General features: G+C 35.7%; 1 protein-coding gene across 3 annotated transcripts; it reads left to right on the top strand.

Annotated features, from left to right (window-relative positions):
* The first annotated feature begins 13,242 nt into the window (after positions 1–13,242).
* On the top strand, positions 13,243–18,094 carry yipf5 (Yip1 domain family member 5). Of its 3 annotated transcripts, none has more exons than XM_004076128.4 (6): positions 13,243–13,361; positions 14,351–14,469; positions 14,898–15,064; positions 15,400–15,545; positions 15,627–15,808; positions 16,913–17,098. In XM_004076128.4, the coding sequence occupies exons 2-6, from the start codon at positions 14,363–14,365 to the stop codon at positions 17,073–17,075; spliced, it is 765 nt and encodes a 254-aa protein (XP_004076176.1). In that variant the 5' UTR covers positions 13,243–13,361; positions 14,351–14,362; the 3' UTR covers positions 17,076–17,098. The 3 variants fall into 3 exon arrangements, with proteins under 3 accessions (XP_004076176.1, XP_004076177.1, XP_011481503.1); XM_004076129.4 differs by having other exon boundaries at positions 13,309–13,425; positions 16,913–18,094; XM_011483201.3 differs by having other exon boundaries at positions 13,318–13,419.
* The last annotated feature ends 2,199 nt before the right edge of the window (positions 18,095–20,293 follow it).

Below are 20,293 nucleotides of genomic sequence, written 5' to 3'. Positions count from 1 at the left end.
AAGGTGCTTTAGCTTCTTTTCTTCCATTGTTAAAATTTTGCTTTGTGCAAAATTGCATTTTCCAAGCCGTTGTCACAGGATTTTCTGCGTTCAAGATAAAAATCCAAGTAAGGTAATTTGCGGTTCTATGGAAAAAGAGACACAAAGCCAATAGTTTGAAGCAAAAAACAAAAATAAAACATTATTTTCCCTGCTGAATTTCCCTATTCAAAGCTTGACTTTGTTTATATGTACATATAAAACCCCATTCATTTTCTGCTTTTCACATTTTACTGGTGGATTATGTGTTAAACAAATACAATAGTTTAAACTACTTCAAACAAATAAACAAATGAGGCTCTTGCATATTACAATGATATTATTGAAAACTACAAAAAAGGGAACAGTTTTATAAACTGTCTGTCTAGATTGAAATTATCCCAAACACTTTGGTACAAATTATTTCTCAATTTATCAAATGTTTGACTAATCCAGTGACCTTAAAACACATGTGCAGAACCAGGAACAGCACCAGGGATACTATAAAAGAAATATCAAACTGAAGAAGTGAAAGGAGGAGAGGTGTGCCGAACTGGGACTTGAGCATTCACCCAGAAGTAGGTCACGTTGGAAGCTTCATCATAAATATATGTGCCCACTACTGCCCCCCCCCCCCACACACACACACACACACACGCTGTGCTGCTATTTAAAGAGCAGATGATTGACCACCTCTAAAGAGTTCAAGTAGTTTAAACAATGTGTTCAATTCTCTTTACATCTCACATCCTGTTGTAAATTCTCATACTGGCATGATAAGAGAAATCGTGTTCAACAAACGGATTTAAAATAAAAATTTCAAAACAACAATCAAATCAGATTTTGCATAATCTGGATCATAAAAACCCATTGTTATTTACTCACTTCTATATTTTACACAACTTCCACTTTGCTTGAAAAGGGTTGAAATAAACAGCAAATACTTTTCCCCATTTCTATTTCTTACTGCAGCCACACACTGAATAATGCCAGGCTTTAAACAGGAAATCTGCAAGTGCAGCAGCCAGAAACTTCATGCATAAATTCACTCAGAGAAGATGAGTTTTTTTTACCCAAAGGACTTTTTATGTTAGCTTCAAACACCTCTGTCAGGCGGGTTTATTCATTGATGTGTTTGTTTATATTTTAATTTAAACATTCTGAAAAAATACATATTTGGAATGGCATTTTTATATATCTATAGTTTACTCTTTATCAAATTTACATTTTTGCATAGAAATACTGGAGAAACATATTTTCATCAAAAAATATTTTCAATTGAAAGAAGCTGTATTGTAAGTAACATTTACAAATTGAAATTCAGTCTTATGCACATGTAAAATGTATAAAAAGTATGTGATTTTTTTTATCTTAATTGAATATTAATAACTTAAACATAATTTTATGAATCAAAACAAAACTTTCAGTTTTTAACAGGTAAATTCTAGCTATTGGTGTTATATTTTCAGTAGAGTAAAACCTTTTAGCCATCTCCTTTGTTGATTTTTGCAAATTTTTACCCTTCAGTCATTCACATTTTTCAAATGAGTAAAAGGCCTTTTTAGTTGATTGTAACCCTTGTGCTATCCTAGGCACTTTACCATTGGGAGTTGGGTCATCTAGACCCACTAGACAGTGCTCTGAACCTTTTTTCTTCAATGATTTGTGATCTTCACTGGTGTCCATGGATTACATGAAATCTTTCCACCTTTATCCACCTTAGTCATGGTAGGAAGAACACGTCAATGTAAGGGTGGGGTCATCTAAGATAGCACAAGGGTTAAAAATGACAGAAAAACCTCACCTTCCGCCGCACTTCAGGGAAATTGGCTTTGACAAAAATCAACCAAATAGAATAAAACTCTGCTTAGAATTGGTATTTACTTGTATTTACATTTTTTGAGGTTATAAATTAGACAAATATCTAATTAGAAAAATTGCAATGCAAAAACTGTTTTGTTTTTTCATGCGAGATGATTCACTGAACCTAGGAGTTCCTCATTATCCAACACATTTGGTGAGTACAGTATAGGAATAAGCGTTTTGGGTTACATTTTCAATTCCATTTTTTATATATTTATTTTTCTTTAAGTTGCAGAGGCACGGAGAGTATTTGTGTTGTGGTTTGTAATTTGTCAAGGCCATTTTTTTTTCCTTTTCCTATTTTATCTTTTCTTAAGATATCTATTTTGTTATCTGTTCTGTGTCTTTGTCCCAAAACAATTAGATTATTGGGTTTACTGGTCTGTTGTTTTCTAGTTTTTTTTTTCCCCATCATGTTTTTCATTCAGCTTTAATTGTTGTCTCTGTTCAACTGAGTTTTGCAAAATGATACATCTGTGTCCAATTGCAAATCACTTTCCTTTGATGTAAACCCTGCTTTCTTTGTTGGGGCTTTTTGTTGTTTCTGTCTTTTGTCAGTACTTTTGTCTCAACAGCTCCTCTGAGAGGCCTTTTTGTTTGGCTTTTATTTCAAATTATAGTCCTGTTGTGCTTCCTTCTTCATACTGTATCTAGAACCACTGACAGTATGTGATTTGTCAAAACTTCCTCTCCATCCACACATTGTGATCCTCCTCAGTCTGTGCTGCAGTGTTTGGGAATTTATTTTGTTCATTTTTGCTAATAATTGCTTTCTGTGGTTGGTTCTTATTTAAAATAATCGCACTCCTTGTTATTTAAAATTACTCACCACTTTAGATTCTGATCAAAATAAGTTTACAAGACCAGAAGCACTTTGAGATTTGGGATTTTTTGTTTTAGAAAATCTTTGAAAAGAAACATTTCCAAGTGTCCTAAGCAAAAGTCATATTTTCACTGATGACATATTTGTGCAGCTTGCATCAGGTCAAAGCAGGTGTGCAGTGGGATGGTGGGAAATAGTTTAGCAAAGCCTTGCAAAGCTGACGTGTCTGTGTTGATCACCTTGGTTCCTCATGTTGAGCTGACTTGGAGCTCAAATGTCGGCTGCAACCAACAGTGTTTTTGGCTTTGACATTTACTCTTGTTTTCCCACACCTGTGGCTGCAATCTTTTATTTATCATTTCCCGGAGTATTCAGGAACCCTCTTGGTGGCCATTCTGGAACATGCAGATGTGTTTGACTGTGAAGGTACAAGACCCAGCAGACAGAGGGGCTGTCTATCATTCCTAGAGAAGTTTTTTTTTAAACAATTTTCAATTTAAAAATGTACCGAAAAGAAAAAAAAAAACAACACTGTAGGAAAAAATGTTCCAGTTTTATCTCTAATCAACTGCATGTTAGATCAGACATATTATACTTGCTGCTGAGGAGAGAGAAAATATCAAAGAAACCAGTGTTTCTGTCATGTTTGAAGACAATGACCAATCACAAACATATTAAAGCTTTATGAATGATCTGGTTGCTAAACAGCTGATCTATGATGTTTTTGGTTTTGTGATCTATTGCATTTTGGATTTTAGGTGAACGTCTAATGTGCTTTTGCTTTCCGTTCAGTTTGCATTAATTAGAACTTTTTTTGGTATCTGACAAAAACTTATTATGTCTTTTTACACCGTAGTCCCTGAACTCACCAGTTGGTTTCCCAATCACATCGGCCTTTTAGCATAACAGAGAAATGAAACCGCCCCTACAATTAGCATTGTTTTTCATTCAAAATTTAACATGAATGTTTCACATCGTTTTTAGCTTTGAAATTGTTTGTTTAAAACAAACATAACAAACGTTATGACACATAAAGTTTAGTGGAGCTTTGCCTAGTAATTTTTCGCATTATTTTGACCTTTTCTTTGCTTAGTTTGAAGATTTATACATTTTTATTTTTTTTCTACAGGTTTAATCTTTCCTTATAAAACTGATTGATATCAATTTTTGTGATTTTTGAGCTAAAAAAAGAAACAAATTTTCCCACTTGGAATTGAGTTTTTTGAACAGTTTTAGGTTTATTGTTTATTGAATCACTGTGTAATCAAATCCAAATTATAAACAAAATAAGATGCGGTTCCTGAAAAGTTGGATGTCGAGCAATGCCACAAAAACACTTACATTTAAATGAATCGAGCTAATTGTGAAGCAGAAAAAAAGCTTGGTCAAGGTCCAGACAACTGAAAAGCACCTGCTCTAAATCAGGGGTGCTCATTTCATTGATCGCGATTGACCGGTAGATCTTTAAGGACATGAGAGTAGATCGCAGGCCAGAAGAAGACCACTCTGGACAACCGGAGTGTTTATTGAAGACCGGGCCGCCCTGCGTGTGTTCTCCTGCCATCGGCTCCGCAGTTCCCGCACAATGAATATGAGCCCATTGAGGAGGCAGTGTTTTCCACGGCACGCGCTTCCCATGGAGCCAGCAGCGCCTCTGAAATGCCATGCTCCCCTTTTGCACGGTTTACAGGAGAGCATAACATATGATAGTCGCTGGTTTCTGTTTTTGTAACAAAACACCTCATCTGTTAATACAAAATTATCTTTGTGTAATCCTACTGTGTAGTTTTTTTAATTATCAGTACATAAACAACAATGTACAAATACACATGTATACATAACCAACAAACATGTACTAATAGTATATATATATATACGCACACACACACACACAGGTAGATCTTCAAGACATTGTCGAAAGTGGCACACATGCCAAAAAAGTGTGAGCACCCCTGCTCTAAATAGTCCTCCTTGTCCACTAGAACTAAATCCATACCAGCCTATAAGTTGGTGCAGCACTTTCATGTGACATTACAAACCGGTTGGGTCCCTCTAAATAGGGTCTTGTCAGCCACAGCAGAGCATGTCGATGAGGGGAAGACTTTCTGGGTCCAGGATTAGTGAAAAACAGAAAAATGTGACTGAGGGCTGAAACATTTAACATTTTATCTTGTTCCTTTTGCAGCAACACTGTCACACAGAGCTGTCATCCCACGCACTAACAGTGACTCTGCAGGTGCCTGTATCGCTGTGGGTGTTGGTATGTTGGACAGTGTGCAAGGAGGAATCCAGGAGGAAAGAAAATCATGACAGCCAAGTCTAAATACAGAAAATGAAGTTATTTTGGTTTAAACCAAAATCAGTCAAAGTGCACTGTTTGCATGTTACTTGTAATTGTTGTATCGATCATGCACCTGAATGACCGCAGCTATTCAAAGTTCAAATGTCTTGTTTGCAGACAATTTTTTGAAGTTCATCTCCAGTTTTTCAGTGTTTTTCACATTTACATTTGAGTAGCATTATTCAGTTAACATCAAAGTATTTACAGAAAAAGTTGTCAGAAACTGTTACAGACTGGCGACCTGTCCAGGATGTCCCCTGGCTTCACCCACAAGTTGCCGGGATAGGCTCCAGCAGCCCGTGACCCTGAAAGGGACAAAACAGTTAAGAAGATAAATGAATGAATGAAAGTTGTCATAAAAATATCTACATTATTAAGTTCAGTCCAGTTTATTTGCCATTTGCAGTATTCACAATGGAAAACAGCTACAATGAGCTTGAGTGCAATATAAACATTTAACACTTGTGCTATCCTAGATGACCCCACCCTTACATTGACGTGTTCTCCCTACCATGACAAAGGTGGATAAAGGTGGAAAGATTTCATGTAATCCATGGACACCAGTGAAGATCACAAATCATTGAAGAAAAAAGGTTCAGAGCACTGTCTAGTGGGTCTAGATGACCCAACTCCTAATGGTAAAGTGCCTAAGATAGCACAAGGGTTAAACATATCAAATGTACATCACGCTACGACAAAACTGGTAAAACTTACAATACCACATCAATAAAAGTTTTGAAGAATGGATTTGTTTTGAGTAAATTCTATGGGATCAAATTTAGGATCAACTTAAACTGAATGAAAAGCCGATTGTAAATTTGTAAATAAATTAAGATGTAAATAAAGTTGCCACCAACAACAGGGCTAATAAAATTAGGCTCAATATCAAAAGCAAAAAGTCTGATTTGAAATTGTTAATTGAGTCCTGATAAATGTTTTAATATTAAAGAAAAAAAATTATTATTAATTTGTATTTTAAATCTGTCCATATCATAAAAACCGTATACACAGACAAAACTTCAGTCACTCCAAAACTTTTTGAAACTTTTTCAAAACAAAAAGGTAAAAAAGTATTTGGCTCTGAGCAAAAATAGTGGAAAAAGTATTTCTATTTAAATGCTCATATATTGATTCTCCAATTTATTTTTTACAAGAACTCTAAATTTCTTTTTCATCAAGAAAGCTACGCTACATAGTGAAAATATTTTTGCCTTGTTTTAATTTTTTCTAAAATACATTTGGCACAAGAGAAGCTTAAGATTTGAACTTGATTTTTCAGTTCTTTCCTTAAGATAACTCAGCTTGTGTAAAGTAATTATACTTTAAACAATATTTTTGTCACGCTACCTTAAAAAGGCAAAATGGGTTTTTTGTCATATGCAATGTTTGCCTTTTCAGACCTGTTATTTTTAGATTTAAAGAAATGTGGTCATCCCATTTACTTTATTTTGAAAACCACATATTGGTGCCAGTTATTTCTAGAAACGTGTAGAGCAAATGTCACAAAATGTTCAAAATAAGCAGGCAGACAAAGGTGGCTTTGAATTGTCCTCATTTTATAAAAAATATCAAGCAAATGAGTTGACCTTTATTTTTCAGAGAAGTCTCAGCTTCTCTGAGGCAAAACCTTGGTTGTGCATTGAGTCTAAAGGGACCCTGTTGATGTGGAAAACCAAGTGGAGGAGATGTTGCTAAGCATCCACCCTCCCACTGCCAGCATAATGGCCATGTGGGGAAACGGCAGAGGAGCACAAAGCTGTGCTGGTTTGTTGCCACTGGAAGTTTTCCTGCAGTGTTTTTGTGCCAGTGCAATGTAAATGTACCTAAGCAACTGTGGTGGGACAGCGTATACCTTCCTTTAGGTGCGACACTTACAGGATCAGGACCCATTTTCTGATGTTTGACCACGTTTTTTTGGAAAATCTTTTTTGACCTTCAAAAGTTCTTTGACCAGTCCCTAAACGGCTTTTTTTTAAACAATTCTGTTTTTATTTTAGAGTAAATTGAACTTAAGTGACTTCTTTAAACATTTCTTTTGCATAAGGAGACATCCTGTTGTTGTTCCACACTGCTATTCCATATTTCTAAGCAGGCCCTGTTGAGCCTATGGGGAGCAGGTAGTATAGCGGTGGGGGGGAGGGACTGAGAGTTTGGGGTGTCAAATGCCCCCCAGGCCTCTAAAATGCTTAGAAAATCCTGCTATCTTCATATCCATTAATGCATATTCTCCTTTGATTCATTAATAGGTTTATGTTAAATGCTCCTCATGCCTGACACTACCATCTACCCTCTGTGTTTACTGGGCTTGGGACCAGCCCTTTTCTTTCTTTTGATGTCTGTCTATATATTGTCCATATGTCTGTCCGTCCATCCTTAATTCTTTTGTCTTTTATTTTATTTTAATTTTTGTAATATTTGTTTTTGTGCATTTTTTTCAAAACAGGATTTTTATTTCTTTTGTTAATTTTTATTGCTTCGGGCTATCACATTTAGGGCAGCAGACACGGCATTTGGGGGGGCATTTCCCCCATTTGTCCGTGTCTAAAACAAGCCTTGTTATTAACAATTTAGTTTGTATTGATGTTGATGTTTTAACTTCTGTTGAAACTTCAAAACTCCGATGCACAACACCACACAATTACACATACTAGCAGGACAATTTTCAGATTTTTAGTCCATTTTCATTTAGATCAGCAGCAACAAATCACATTATGAGCATTTCTCTGGCATTCATAGATTGAATACGTTCATACTAAGATTCTCTAAAACAAAAAATGCATGTGTTCTCTATTAAAAATAAAAAAGGTTCTGACATAAGATATGACCCTTTCCACCTCCTGAAATGACAGTTTGCTAATTTGTTCAAAAATTTATTTTTTAATTTTATTTTAAAATGTTGTGATTATTTAGAAAATGCTCAGAAACACACAAATAGGAACACATTCCTGTTGTTGCAGCACAAATTCCAAAAACTTAAAAATATACTGCATGTTGTTCCAAACTGACCCAACAGTATATAATACAATGCTTAACTTTATCTATATTCTGTTACTGTTTTAGTCATACAGTAGTGCAATGGAGCCTTTGTGAAGAATAAATTACTGATTTGTGTTAAAACAAATTGCTCAATATATAGCTTTTTGGAAATATTCTATGTTCATCGAATTCTATTTGATGAGACATGTTGAAAAACCTCATAGTGCATATTAATTCTTTTCAGATAAAGCAATTTCAATAAAATGTCAAAAAAATTTGTTCAGCTACATAATCTTAGAAAACATGCACATTTGTGCATTTCTAAGGGCTCACCCAAATGTTCTGCTTCATTCCTCCGTGGTAACAGCCTTTCTGGGTTGATTTGTGCAGCTCGCTGGTGTAAATTGGCCATTTTGTATCCATGCAGAACCCCAAAAACCCCTGTATTTCTTAGTCCTGGTCATCACCCCCCTGCCTTGCATGCATTATGTTTCTCTGATGAAAAACACCGAATTCAAATTATGTGTCGGGCTTTATTAGGCTTATGCTGGGCTCAATAAAGAGCTGATGAAGCAAATCCGATTCTCTGAGCCAGCAAAGAAAGGAGAAAACATGAAGGACCAATTTCTAAAGACCAAAGCCTGGAAAACAATGTCAAAATGTAAATACATAAATCCAATAGAAACCCTTCAATTCAATTCAATTCAATTTTATTTGTATAGCCCAAATTCACAACAACAGTCGTCTCGATGGGCTTAGTATAATTGAAAAAGTGAAACATAAAGTCAAAAGGATCATGAATTCACAGAATTCAATAGGAAAATACTAAAATGAACTAACAAACTGACTAAGCTAAACTGGCATCCCTGCCCTTAGACCCCCCCTTGAATCTAATTTTTTGGACTTTTGTCAAAAGCTCCATATTTTAAATGACAAGCCTTAAAGGAATCAGTTTCTATGAAACATAAGTACAGTAATAGAATTCACCTCACAAAATATTAAATGGACAATGGGATAGAAAACATACAGGTGTAATGCTTTGGAGCAGAGGTGTCCAAACTTTTTCCAAAGAGGGTCAGATCTGGAGAGGTGGAGATGTGTGTGGGCCAACCATTTGACTTTTTTTTACAATTTAATAACAATAAATTTAAATGGACTTTTTAATGGACTTTTTTTTGCAATTGCACACTTTATTTAATCTTCTCATAGAACAAATGCATCTCAATATGTTTTTACCAGAATCACTGTCAATTTATTATTTTTTTTACACTGTTCATTATCACTTGCCTTATCATAGATGAACAGGAAAATGTAATTTAGGAAGATAGAGGCTTGTGTAAAAACACATCCAGCACTGGGATGGTTTGGTCTCTATATTTCCACTTGTGGCAGTGAGGGATGCTGCCTGACAGAAAAAACTTTTATTTACTTTAATTTTTAATATAATGGTTGATTTATGAGGTGTGACAGCATTCTCAAGACAAACCTTTAGAAGACAGTTAAAGCACTGTAATAAAAACAGATCGATTGATGGTTAGTTTTTCATAAAACTAAAATAAAACTTTGTACATTACGTGTTTAAACGAGTTCCAAAAGTATTTTCCTGTGTTTTATATATTATGCTTATGGCAGTGTAGTTGTTGTTTTTGTTCTATAGATGCAAAGAGGAAGAGGAAGCCAAAGCATTTATTGACTTCCCCCTCCCTTACAAAATGCTTTTAACCCTTGTGCTATCCTTGGCACTTTACAATTGGGAGTTGGGTCATGTAGACCCACTAGACAGTGCTCTGAACCTTTTTTCTTCAATGATTTGTGATCTTCACTGGTGTCCATAGATTATCTTTCCACCTTTATCCACCTTTGTCATGGTAGGAATAACACGTCAATGTAAGGGTGGGGTCATCTAAGATAGCACAAGGGTTAAATGTTTATACTGCACTCAAGCTTATTGTAGCTGTTTTCCATTGTGAATACTGCAAATAGCAAATAAACGAGACTGAACTTAATAATGTTACACCTTTGTCAGATTTATTCACACACTCTTATGTGAGGCTCCTGTGTCAGATCAAATGCGCACAGACAAAACACACCAGTTTGCCTCTGCATTTACCTTGCACAAAATATGCAATGACTTGTTTTTGTGCTATTTATGCTGAATATCTGCTTGGAGCACTCATCGGTTGTTCTGGGGAGTATTTTACTATTTAAAAATTGAGCACACTATTGCGGCTTGTATTGCTATTGTACACTTAACATTTTTTTCCTCTTCTAGATAATTAACTAATTATTTTGAGAAGGAAAATGTTTACAAAGATAATTTTGAGGTACATTTGTGTGTGCTTATATTTAAATGTATATTTAGCTTTTCAAAAGTTTGGGAACTTTTGGAAGAAAACAAATATCTAAAGCAGTCATTTCTTCACTTGTTTTGTTTGGAGGTTTTCAAGTCTCGAATGGATGAAAATCTAATTTTGGAGCAAATTAAATCTATAAGCGTCTCTCTTCAACTTGCTATTTAAGAGCGTGTGTCATTCTCAGAATGCCAAAAGCTGATTTTAAAAAAGGGGAAAGAAAGTCCACTGATTTATAACCTGTGCTTCCACAAATTCAGAGGGGAGAGGGGAAATTGAAACTGAAGAAATAAAAGGAGGATTATCCTATAAATATTGTGGAAAATATGCCCCAGTGCCATTTAGCAATAAAAAAAAACTGTTTTTACTGTAAATCCTCTGTATCTGCTTTACTTTGAAAGGGGCAAAATAATCCAGCATCTGCAGGGTTTTTCTTTTTCTACTAAACTAATAAGACATGAGATAAACTATTAAGAGGACAGTAGGTGTTTATAGATGAAAGTTGCAACAACAGGGGAAATCTTGGAGTTTTAATCTAATCATCCACTCAGACTATAGCACTAGGATTATTGCAGAGACAATAATGAAGAAGGCATTCATGGCGATATATAGCAATACACTTACACAAATTCAAACTCCCTCAGTGGCACTTTTCCTTTTTTCTACCGGTAAGTGGAATTAGGACAAAAAGACATGCTCTTCAAGTACTAGATGGACCAAAAGTCGAAAAAGAGATGAAAAGCAATGAATTCATGTCTGCTTAAAAATAATTTCTTCTTTATATGCAGTCATGTCTATTGTGTAAAATCGATGTTTCTTCTGATAAAACGCATAATGGCTTAAATTTGCTAAAGTGAGATGTTTTGGTATTTCATTGCTTGTTGTTGTTCTTGTGATATTTTTAGAGAAATGTTTTTCTTGGCTGTTTGCTTTTGATTTGAACATGTGAAAAGATGCAGTGTGCAGAATAAATAATATATGAAAATGTATGTTAGAAGATTTAGAATTAGCTAATCTCCAAATAAAAAATACTGGAGTTCATTTTAGAATGAATGCATGCAGACTATCCAGTGAATCAAAGTAAAGAAAGATTTGTTTATGTAGTTCTATTTCACAGTGCAGAAGTTCATATTTTGATCATTTAAGTCTGCCATGCTGCTAAATTTTCAGCATAAAAGCAGAACATAGTTCATTACCAATATAGTCACCATGACAATTGTTATTTTTAACACCTAAAAATAAAAAATAAATAGACTTAAGAATCATTTCTGAATAAAATGTGTTTAAACAAGTTGGAAAGTAATGGGTTGAAATAAGTATATGAAATTCTGTTTTTGCAAAACGTCTTATGTATATAAATGGAATAAACTTGATGGATTTGTGAGTAAATGTGTTCCTTGGAAGTACAGTGGCTAAGGGTAACAAGAAACAGTTGAGGAAATCCTTCCTTTCACCTTGACCTTCTACAAAGCAAAAAGTGTATGAGTGACATTTCCTCCTTTGTACAGTTCCACGTGTCTCGGCTTCAAGTGCTGCTTTGATTCAGACTCCCATTTTCATTTACCACCATTATACCTTCCTCTCAGCATTGTCAAAGGTCCATTATTTGAAATAAATGCCTCATCAAACAGCATTTTAGCTTGCAGTAGATGACTTGATAGCTGTACTTTTATCCTCCATGTGTAGAGTAAATAATCTCTACCTCTGCTTCATGATGAAAGAAACTAGAAGCTGGGCTGTCTGGGCCTCAGACAGATATCTACCGTTTTCTTTTTAAATCAGGGTTTGCATTTAAAAATGTAGACAAAAGTTGGCAAAACCATTTTACACGTTTATAAAATGGTTTTTCTTTATTCTACAAATTTGAGTGTATCATCACCCTCTTTGACAGAGCAGTGTAATTTTGCCAGAGGACTAATTTCAACAAAGAAATGCACAAAGGGCAGGAGAAATAAGATTGGAAATGTGGCATTGTGTATGATGAAAATACATAATTCAATAGAGAATCTGTGACTAATAAAAATGAATATTTAAGAGATGGATTGGGTTGTAAGTAAAATGTGATGTCCAGTTGTCCAATAATCTGATGTCACCATAAGGATTATGAATGGTTACCGTATTCTAAAGTTACATGTTGACCAAAATTTGTTTCGCCCTACTCTGTTAGTGCAAAAAATATTGAGTAAAGTAAATATTTTGTGGGGTAAACTTAATAGGTCAACCCAACTGCAATTGAAATAATAATAATAACCATTATTATTTTTACAAACATGCCCATAATAAAGCACACATTAAGTTCTAATGGAATCAAAACAAGTGAGATTTCATGAATTCAAAATCCCACTAGAAACTAAAATATTTAAACCATGGTCAGGGTGTCTTGTTTTAAGCTTTCAGAGGAAATGGGACCATTAAAAAAAAGTTACTCTCTGAAATTGTCTTTAATACTTCATCAACAACTGAATTTGAATTATTATTCTGAAATTTGTGTTCAATTTTAATTGTTTGAATATTTTATAAATTCTTTCACTGATGAAACATTTGTTAAACAAAGTTCTAAACCTTGTTGTTTATTTCAAGATTTAGTATTTTTAATTATATAATATTTTCTTTATGCATTGGCAAAGTTTGTGTACCAGTTTGTAACATAATGGCCTATTTCACAAACCCTTAACACATTTAAAAATAAAGGTTTGCATTCATCTATGTCTGTTGTAAATCATCCGTTTTGTTTCTCTTTTAATGTAGGGTAAAATTGGTTGATTACGTTATCATGTGTAATGTATTTTGTTGTATAGTGATTTTTAGGGTAAGGCGTTGGTGGTGATTGTTTGCCATTCTCTGTTTTTTGCTGCAACGTCGAATTTGCTATGTCCCTCGCGCCTTACCGTCTGCGACGTATCAACCCGGAAGTAAAGTCTGTCTGCTGACACGTAGAAGCCTCAATCAGTTTGGCAGCTCTCAGCCTCAGAGGTATTCGGCGTCCCAGGTGGGAGTTTGCGTTGTGATGCTACCATATAGAAAAAACGAATAGCATGGATAAAAAAGTAAAGGTGACTTTAAAGCTATACATAATGTCTAAACTGCTATTCTCGCAAGTGTTAGCATTAGCTAAAAACTAGCTGCAGAGTTAGCGAAACGTTAGCCTCCAAAGATTAGTAGCAGACGTTGCGATTTATAAGTTTCACTCATCTTGCCAGTTCTTCGAGCCTATGTGTATATTTTAATATCAAGAAGTTTTAGATAATGTTATATTTGCCATTCGTATAGCCAATTAGAACCGTTAGGTCTCCATTCCTCTTCTGGTTACATAGTTGTTCCTGTAGGTTGTGCTAGCCAAAAACTTAAAATAATATGCTCGATCTAATATAATTCGGCTTCTATACTAATTGTGACTTTTATATGGCTCCATCCATAGCTGACACGGCGATCCACCTTAGCTCGAAAGGCATGAGAGAGGTCTTTTAATTATGTTTTTAAAATCTATAAATAAAACGACGAGCAGATTACTGAACTCTAAGCATTTTTTTTAGTGTGGGACAGGAATCGATTCTTACGGGATTACATGATGTGAAGGGGAAAAGACATTGTCATTATTCTCCACGTTGGCACAACAGACTGAAGGCTTTTTTTTGCTGGCCATCGCAGAATCCCTTTTCAACGTGGCTCCAAGGAAATAAACTTGGATTATTACTCTTCAAGAGTTATTGCTAATAAGCATTACATTACAAAATTAGACATTTCCACACGTACCTTGTCCTGTTAAGGGCTTTAAATTCAGAACGTATTGTTGATGTAATCATGTTGGTTTTATATCTGAAACTTTTAAATAGTTGTTTTTTGTTTGCGGAAAACCTTATTTTTGGATCAACTGTAGCATATTCTGTTTTTAGACATTCTTTCCTTAGTTTTATTTTTTTTTATTTTGCATTTTAAGATGAGTGTTCCTCCTCATGGTGTCTCTTTTGTTGCCTGCAGAGTACAAAAAAAATGTCAGGGTTTGACAACCTCAACACAGATTTTTACCAATCCAGCTACAGTGTAGATGACCAAAACCAAGGTGGCTATGGCTACAGCACTAATGAAAACTACAACAAGTAAGTGACTCTGTGAAGTATTCTAAAACCCTATTTTTAAATCACCTCCCTTATGGTAATACAACTTGTAGGTCAGTTACTTGAAGCCTTACAGATTATGATTTAGAATTATGCCTTCCCTCTGCCAGGTCCTAGGGACATATTTTGGATTCACATGCCTAATAAAAAATAATCTAAAATGTTTATTTGCCATCAACTGCCTAAAACAAATTGAACCCTTTTGTTTATGGGAAATTTTTAAATAAACTGCCATTGACAACGCACTCTAATCACTTCTCACAACAACACCACACTGTTTTTAATCTGTTTCAAGAGTACTATCTATTGTCACTTTATGTTGATCTTGAAATTGGAGCGTCAATCTGACGCTGCTGTACTTTGATGTACTCTTTTTATTGACAATAAAGGATTGTAATTCTGATTTCCAGAGCATACGGTCAATATGATTACTCCCAGCCGATGGCATATCCTTCCCCGATGCAGCCCGCACAGCCATACACGGGACAAATCTTTCAGCCCACACAAACGTATACCCCATCTGCCTCACAGTCCATGTACAGTAACAGCTTTGACGATGAGCCTCCACTGCTAGAAGGTCAGTGAACCACTGTCTGGAGACTAAAGCTTCTAATTTTTGCTGCAAACATTGTCTTGTTGTTTGTATTTGTTATTGTTATTATACTTTTCAGCTTTTAAAGACCTATACTTAAATGAAAATTGCATTTTTGATGTTTTGGTGCTTTTCTGAAGATGAATAAAAATTAAGCTCAAATTAGCGTTTTCTTAGTAGACATTAAATGCTTTATCAGATTGTTTTATTCATTTAAAGAACTATACTTGTTAATCTTTTATCAATCATTTTATCACAAAACTGTATCATACTTTAGTTTTCCATTTTAAATGTCATTTCTCTGCTTTTTTTGTGTCTAGAGTTAGGAATCAATTTTGACCACATCTGGCAGAAGACCCTCACAGTGCTCCATCCATTGAAAGCAGCAGATGGCAGCATAATGAATGAGACCGACCTGACTGGCCCGATGGTCTTCTGCTTGGCTTTTGGGGCAACTCTTCTTTTGGTAAATAAAAAAGGTTTTTCTTAAAAACACATGGCTACATTTGGACAATTAGCCTAAACAGTCTTATTTTCCCGTCTATAGTCGGGTAAGATCCAGTTTGGTTATGTGTACGGCATCAGTGCCATCGGGTGCCTCGCCATGTACTGCCTGCTTAACCTGATGAGTATGACGGGCGTGTCCTTCGGCTGTGTGGCCAGCGTGTTGGGCTACTGCCTCCTTCCCATGATCCTTCTCTCCAGCTTTGGTGTTCTCTTCTCATTACAGTGAGTACACAGCAGACGGTCACTTAGAGTTTGACTTCTGTTAATACATCAGATTACTTGAGCTACCTTCACACCGAATGCGGTTCGTGTGGCACGGCCGTCCAGTTCCAATGCGAATAGAGGTCCTGCGGCGCCTTTTGGACGGCGGTCTGGTGGTGCTATGTTTTCAGAGTTCAAATATCTGAACTTCAGAGAATTCATGACAAGTCAACCAATCAGGAACTCAGCACGTGGAGTCCAAAGCCAACCTAAAGGAGAGTCTGATCGTTCCCTATGGAGACAGACGGGAATAAAAGGCCCTCTAATTTGATCCTTATTTTTGTTTTTCCCCTCCTCACACTAGTGCAGGGCTAAGTCAACCTCGGTCACAGAGAGACGGAAGTACCACCAAAAGCAGCAGATGCAGCTTCGGCAGTAGATGGTGAACCTCACCATACTGGGAGAGTCTCTGAAAGATCTCATGAACCCAGACATGGAGACCTTATTTCCCTTCTGCTGTAGAGCTCTTCAAAATAAATGAAGCTGATCTCTGAGCATCCTCCATGTGCTTCTATGCATTTTCAATGAGAGATACAGTCAATGCTTCCATGTAGCGATGAGGCTAAAAACCTTAGACAGTAGCTCCTCCCACACGTCAGGAGCATCAAGTTTATGAACACATGAAAAAGGGGAAGAGTGTCGAGCAGCAAGTTCGATGGGTTTCAGAAGAGAAGCGGAGGACGCCAACTTGCACGAGTCGCGTTCTGTGTGAAGGTGGTGTTAGAGACTAAAACAATGTTAAAAAGATTGGAGATTCATCCCACTTGTTTCCAGGTTAGTCTTGTTTTCTTTATGGAAACTCCTGGACTCTGTTACAAATGTAGTCAAATCTACAATTAAAAGATACACAACACATTAAAAAAACTCAAAGCAAACAAATATTTATATGATTTATATGTGGACATATTGATTTGATAGACAAACATTGTTCAGATCTGAATTGTGGGATTGACACATTTTTTTGTTAATGCATTAATATAAAAAAATCTAAAAACTTTTACTATGAGACCAGATAAAATGGTCAATTTCTATTTTGTCAACTTTCTTTCTTTTTTTTTTTCCCAGGGGCATGATTGGAATTGTAATAACAGCCACTATTATAGGCTGGTGCAGCTTCTCGGCTTCAAAGATCTTCATCTCTGCGTTGGCCATGGATGGACAGCAGTTGTTGGTTGCTTACCCCTGTGCTCTGTTGTATGGAGTTTTTGCGCTCATCTCTGTCTTCTAGAAAATAAAAACAACTCATCAAGCAACCGTTAAAAATAACTGCACCACAGTTGCTGTAGCTCCAGTCTAATGAGGATCAGTGTAATTAGGGTAATTATTGCCTAATTACACAGTTGCAGCAGAAAAATGGGAACTCCAGTCTAAAATGGAACCGGGGACTTTTATTTTTTATTTTTTTAGCTACCACTTATTACCACATTCCAACGTGATCCCTTGAAGGCTGGAGTGGATCCTGTCAATCACCTCCTTCAGCTTTTCCCTCCATCATACACATGAATGCGGAGGACTTCGAAATATTCCCAGAACTGCTGTGTTTTGAAGTGACATGATTAAATTGTCATGACATGAAGAACAAAGCATGTGGAATCAGGGATAGCCGTGAAAGGTTTCACACAGTTAAACCCCAAAAGACCAATTTTTACACAGATGGGAAATATTTGTTTTCAACAAGAAACATGCGAAAACTACCACTGATTTTTTTTTTTTTTTTTTTTTTTATTATTTGAATGGTTTTCTTCTGAAGTCATTTGTCTTGTAAACAGATTCTGCTGAATTAAAACGAAGGGAAACAAATTCTGCATAAGACTCCAATCCACTCAAACTGCTTTTCTTTCTATGACGGTAAAGAACAAAATGTTTTTTTGATTTAGTGGAATTCCTTTTACCCTTAAGTGAATAGTCACAACCTCCATGCTCCAACAGCACAACCCTCTTCATTAGAAAGTTATAATCCGCTTTATTTCCATGTATTTTATTTGACTCAGATTCGAGTTTTGATGCCTTTCAGGAAAACGACCAGAGTGTTGCACAATTGATTTGTCAGAACCAACCAAACTTGATGAAACATTGAGAATTATAATAGTACTTTAATACTATGTGTCTGTACATCAGTACTTATAGTTTTGGTATTGTTTAAATTACTCGCATTTCTTAAGGATTACTTTTAGCGATGACTCACTTTATGTGCTTTGATGTGTCATCTGTTGACTCATGCATTAAAGAGTTTTGTTTTTTTTGGAAGGTTGTCTGTTTTGTGACGGGACAGCATCATGAGGTCATTTTACTGCATTTTGACCAACATTGACCTACATGTGAGCTTTTTCCTGATTTGACAGTGCAGAAAAGAAGAAAAGAAAATGTTTTTGAGAAGAAACCATAGTACCTCCAGCACACTTGAGAGGTCCTCTCTAGAGATAGATTGTTTAGGGCTGCATCATCCAGCGACTCCATGAGTTTAAATGCATACCTTTAGTCAACACTGTTCTCAAAAGGATTTCAGAGAAACTAGGAAAAATGTATGTTTTAAAAATACTATTTAAAAAAAAGAAAGACTTTTTTTTTCTCTGTTGGGTTGTCTTCTGGCTCTGTGTGCAAAACGATTGCCTGAATGATTACTCATTTAAAAGAAAAGCAACCAAACAGTGGAGGAATAAGTATTTGATCCCTTGCTGATTTTTTTAGGTTTGCTCACATAAAAAGAAATTGACAATCATCTCAATGGTAGGTTATTTTGAACAGCGTGAGATTAAAAAAAAACAGAAAATCTAGTTTAAAGAAGACATATATTTTCGTTTCATTGAGGAAAATGAGTATTTGAAACCTCCTTGTTGGGAAGGCGTATGACTTTGTGGCAAAACCCTGGTTAGCAAGCACAGAGGTCAGGTCAGACGTTTCTTGTGGTTGAGTATGTTTCTGCACAAATCTGGAGGAGTTTTGGTCCACTCTTCTTAAATGACTACATCATTAGGATTTAGTCCTAATGATGATAAATGCACGTATCCGATTCGTATCCGATTTATTTCCACATATGAGTGAGGCCTGAATCCGATCTGAGAAAATCGGAATCCATGCGCTTGCTTCCTGCTTAAACGTTCACCACTCATATCCGATCTGTGCCACATGAGAGGAAAAAATTCGGAATTGGGCCACTTGAACCATGCAGTGTAAATGGGGCCTAAGGGATGAAATGCGTTTTTCCCTCAGTGGAATGCTAATGATTTCAATCTCCCACTGTTCAAATGAACTTGCTGTCATTAAGATGACAGTCAGGGGATCAAATATTATATTATTTCCTGCACTATTAAGATAATAAGCAAATCTCTCCGACTTTTCTCCCAGAAATCCAATAGTTTAAGGTGAGTTTTGTGAAAGCGTTGACCGTATTGACATTTTTTTAATATTATTTAAATGTTAGATCTTAGAAGGTTTTTGTGTGTGTGTGGCGGGGGGGGGGGGGGGTAACTCTTTAGTTGATCTATGCAGCATTTTTAACCCAATGGTAGATGGATTTTGACATGTTGTGGGTTTTTTGTGCTGACATTTTCTTAGAAATGTTTACATAAGAAAACAGTTTTTTTCTGAATGTTCTACTAAAATGAATATTTTTACATTACAATAAATTAATATCTATTGGAAATAATTGACCAAAAAATGAAATACTTTTTGAAAGAATAATTAATCCTTTCTGTTATTGAAAGAGTTGAGTAAGAAGGCCCATTTTGTTTAATGTGCAGGTTTTTTTATTGCAAGAACAAAAAGTAATTTGGAGAAAAACTTTTTCATTCATTCATTTTCTTAACCGTTTTTCACTTTCGGGGTCACGGGGCTGCCGGAGCCTATCCCGGCCACTTGTGGGCGAAGGCAGGGGACAACCTGGACAGGTCGCCAGTCTGTCACAGGGTAGAATGTCCACAATCACACTCCCATTCACTCTCACACTCACACCTAAGGAGAAACACTCTGTTAAAAAAAAAAAATTTGTTTTGCACACTCTACTAAAAAACAAACTACTTGATATGAGCAACTTTCATCACTTTCTGAGACACCTTTGCTCAATTGCCACTTGGTGGCGATGTTTAGTTAATGTTTGGTTAACTCACTGGAGTAATACTTCCTATGGAGCAATACCTGCATGTACACAGTACACATTTTTTCTTTTATCTGTCCAGGAAATGATTGTCATAAAAAGGTTTGTTCCATTCTATAAACCCTCTGAACCCCCTTTCTGAAGTGGCTGCAGCTGAATTTAGGCAGATGATCACTAACATTTGAATGCAATGTTAAATGTTTTTTTGTTTGTTTTGTTTTTTCTTTTTCTGTAACCGTGGGTGTCTTTTAGGTGAACGTCAAATGTAGTTTAGAGAGTATGATGAATGACAATACATGCTCATGATGAATGATTCTAGTTTCATCTAAAAGAAGTTAAAAAAAATCACTGGC

This window comes from Oryzias latipes, chromosome 14 (assembly GCF_002234675.1).
Source record: "Oryzias latipes chromosome 14, ASM223467v1".
NCBI classification, from domain to species: Eukaryota; Metazoa; Chordata; class Actinopteri; order Beloniformes; family Adrianichthyidae; genus Oryzias; species Oryzias latipes.
This window is presented reverse-complemented; position numbering and strand designations above follow the sequence as displayed.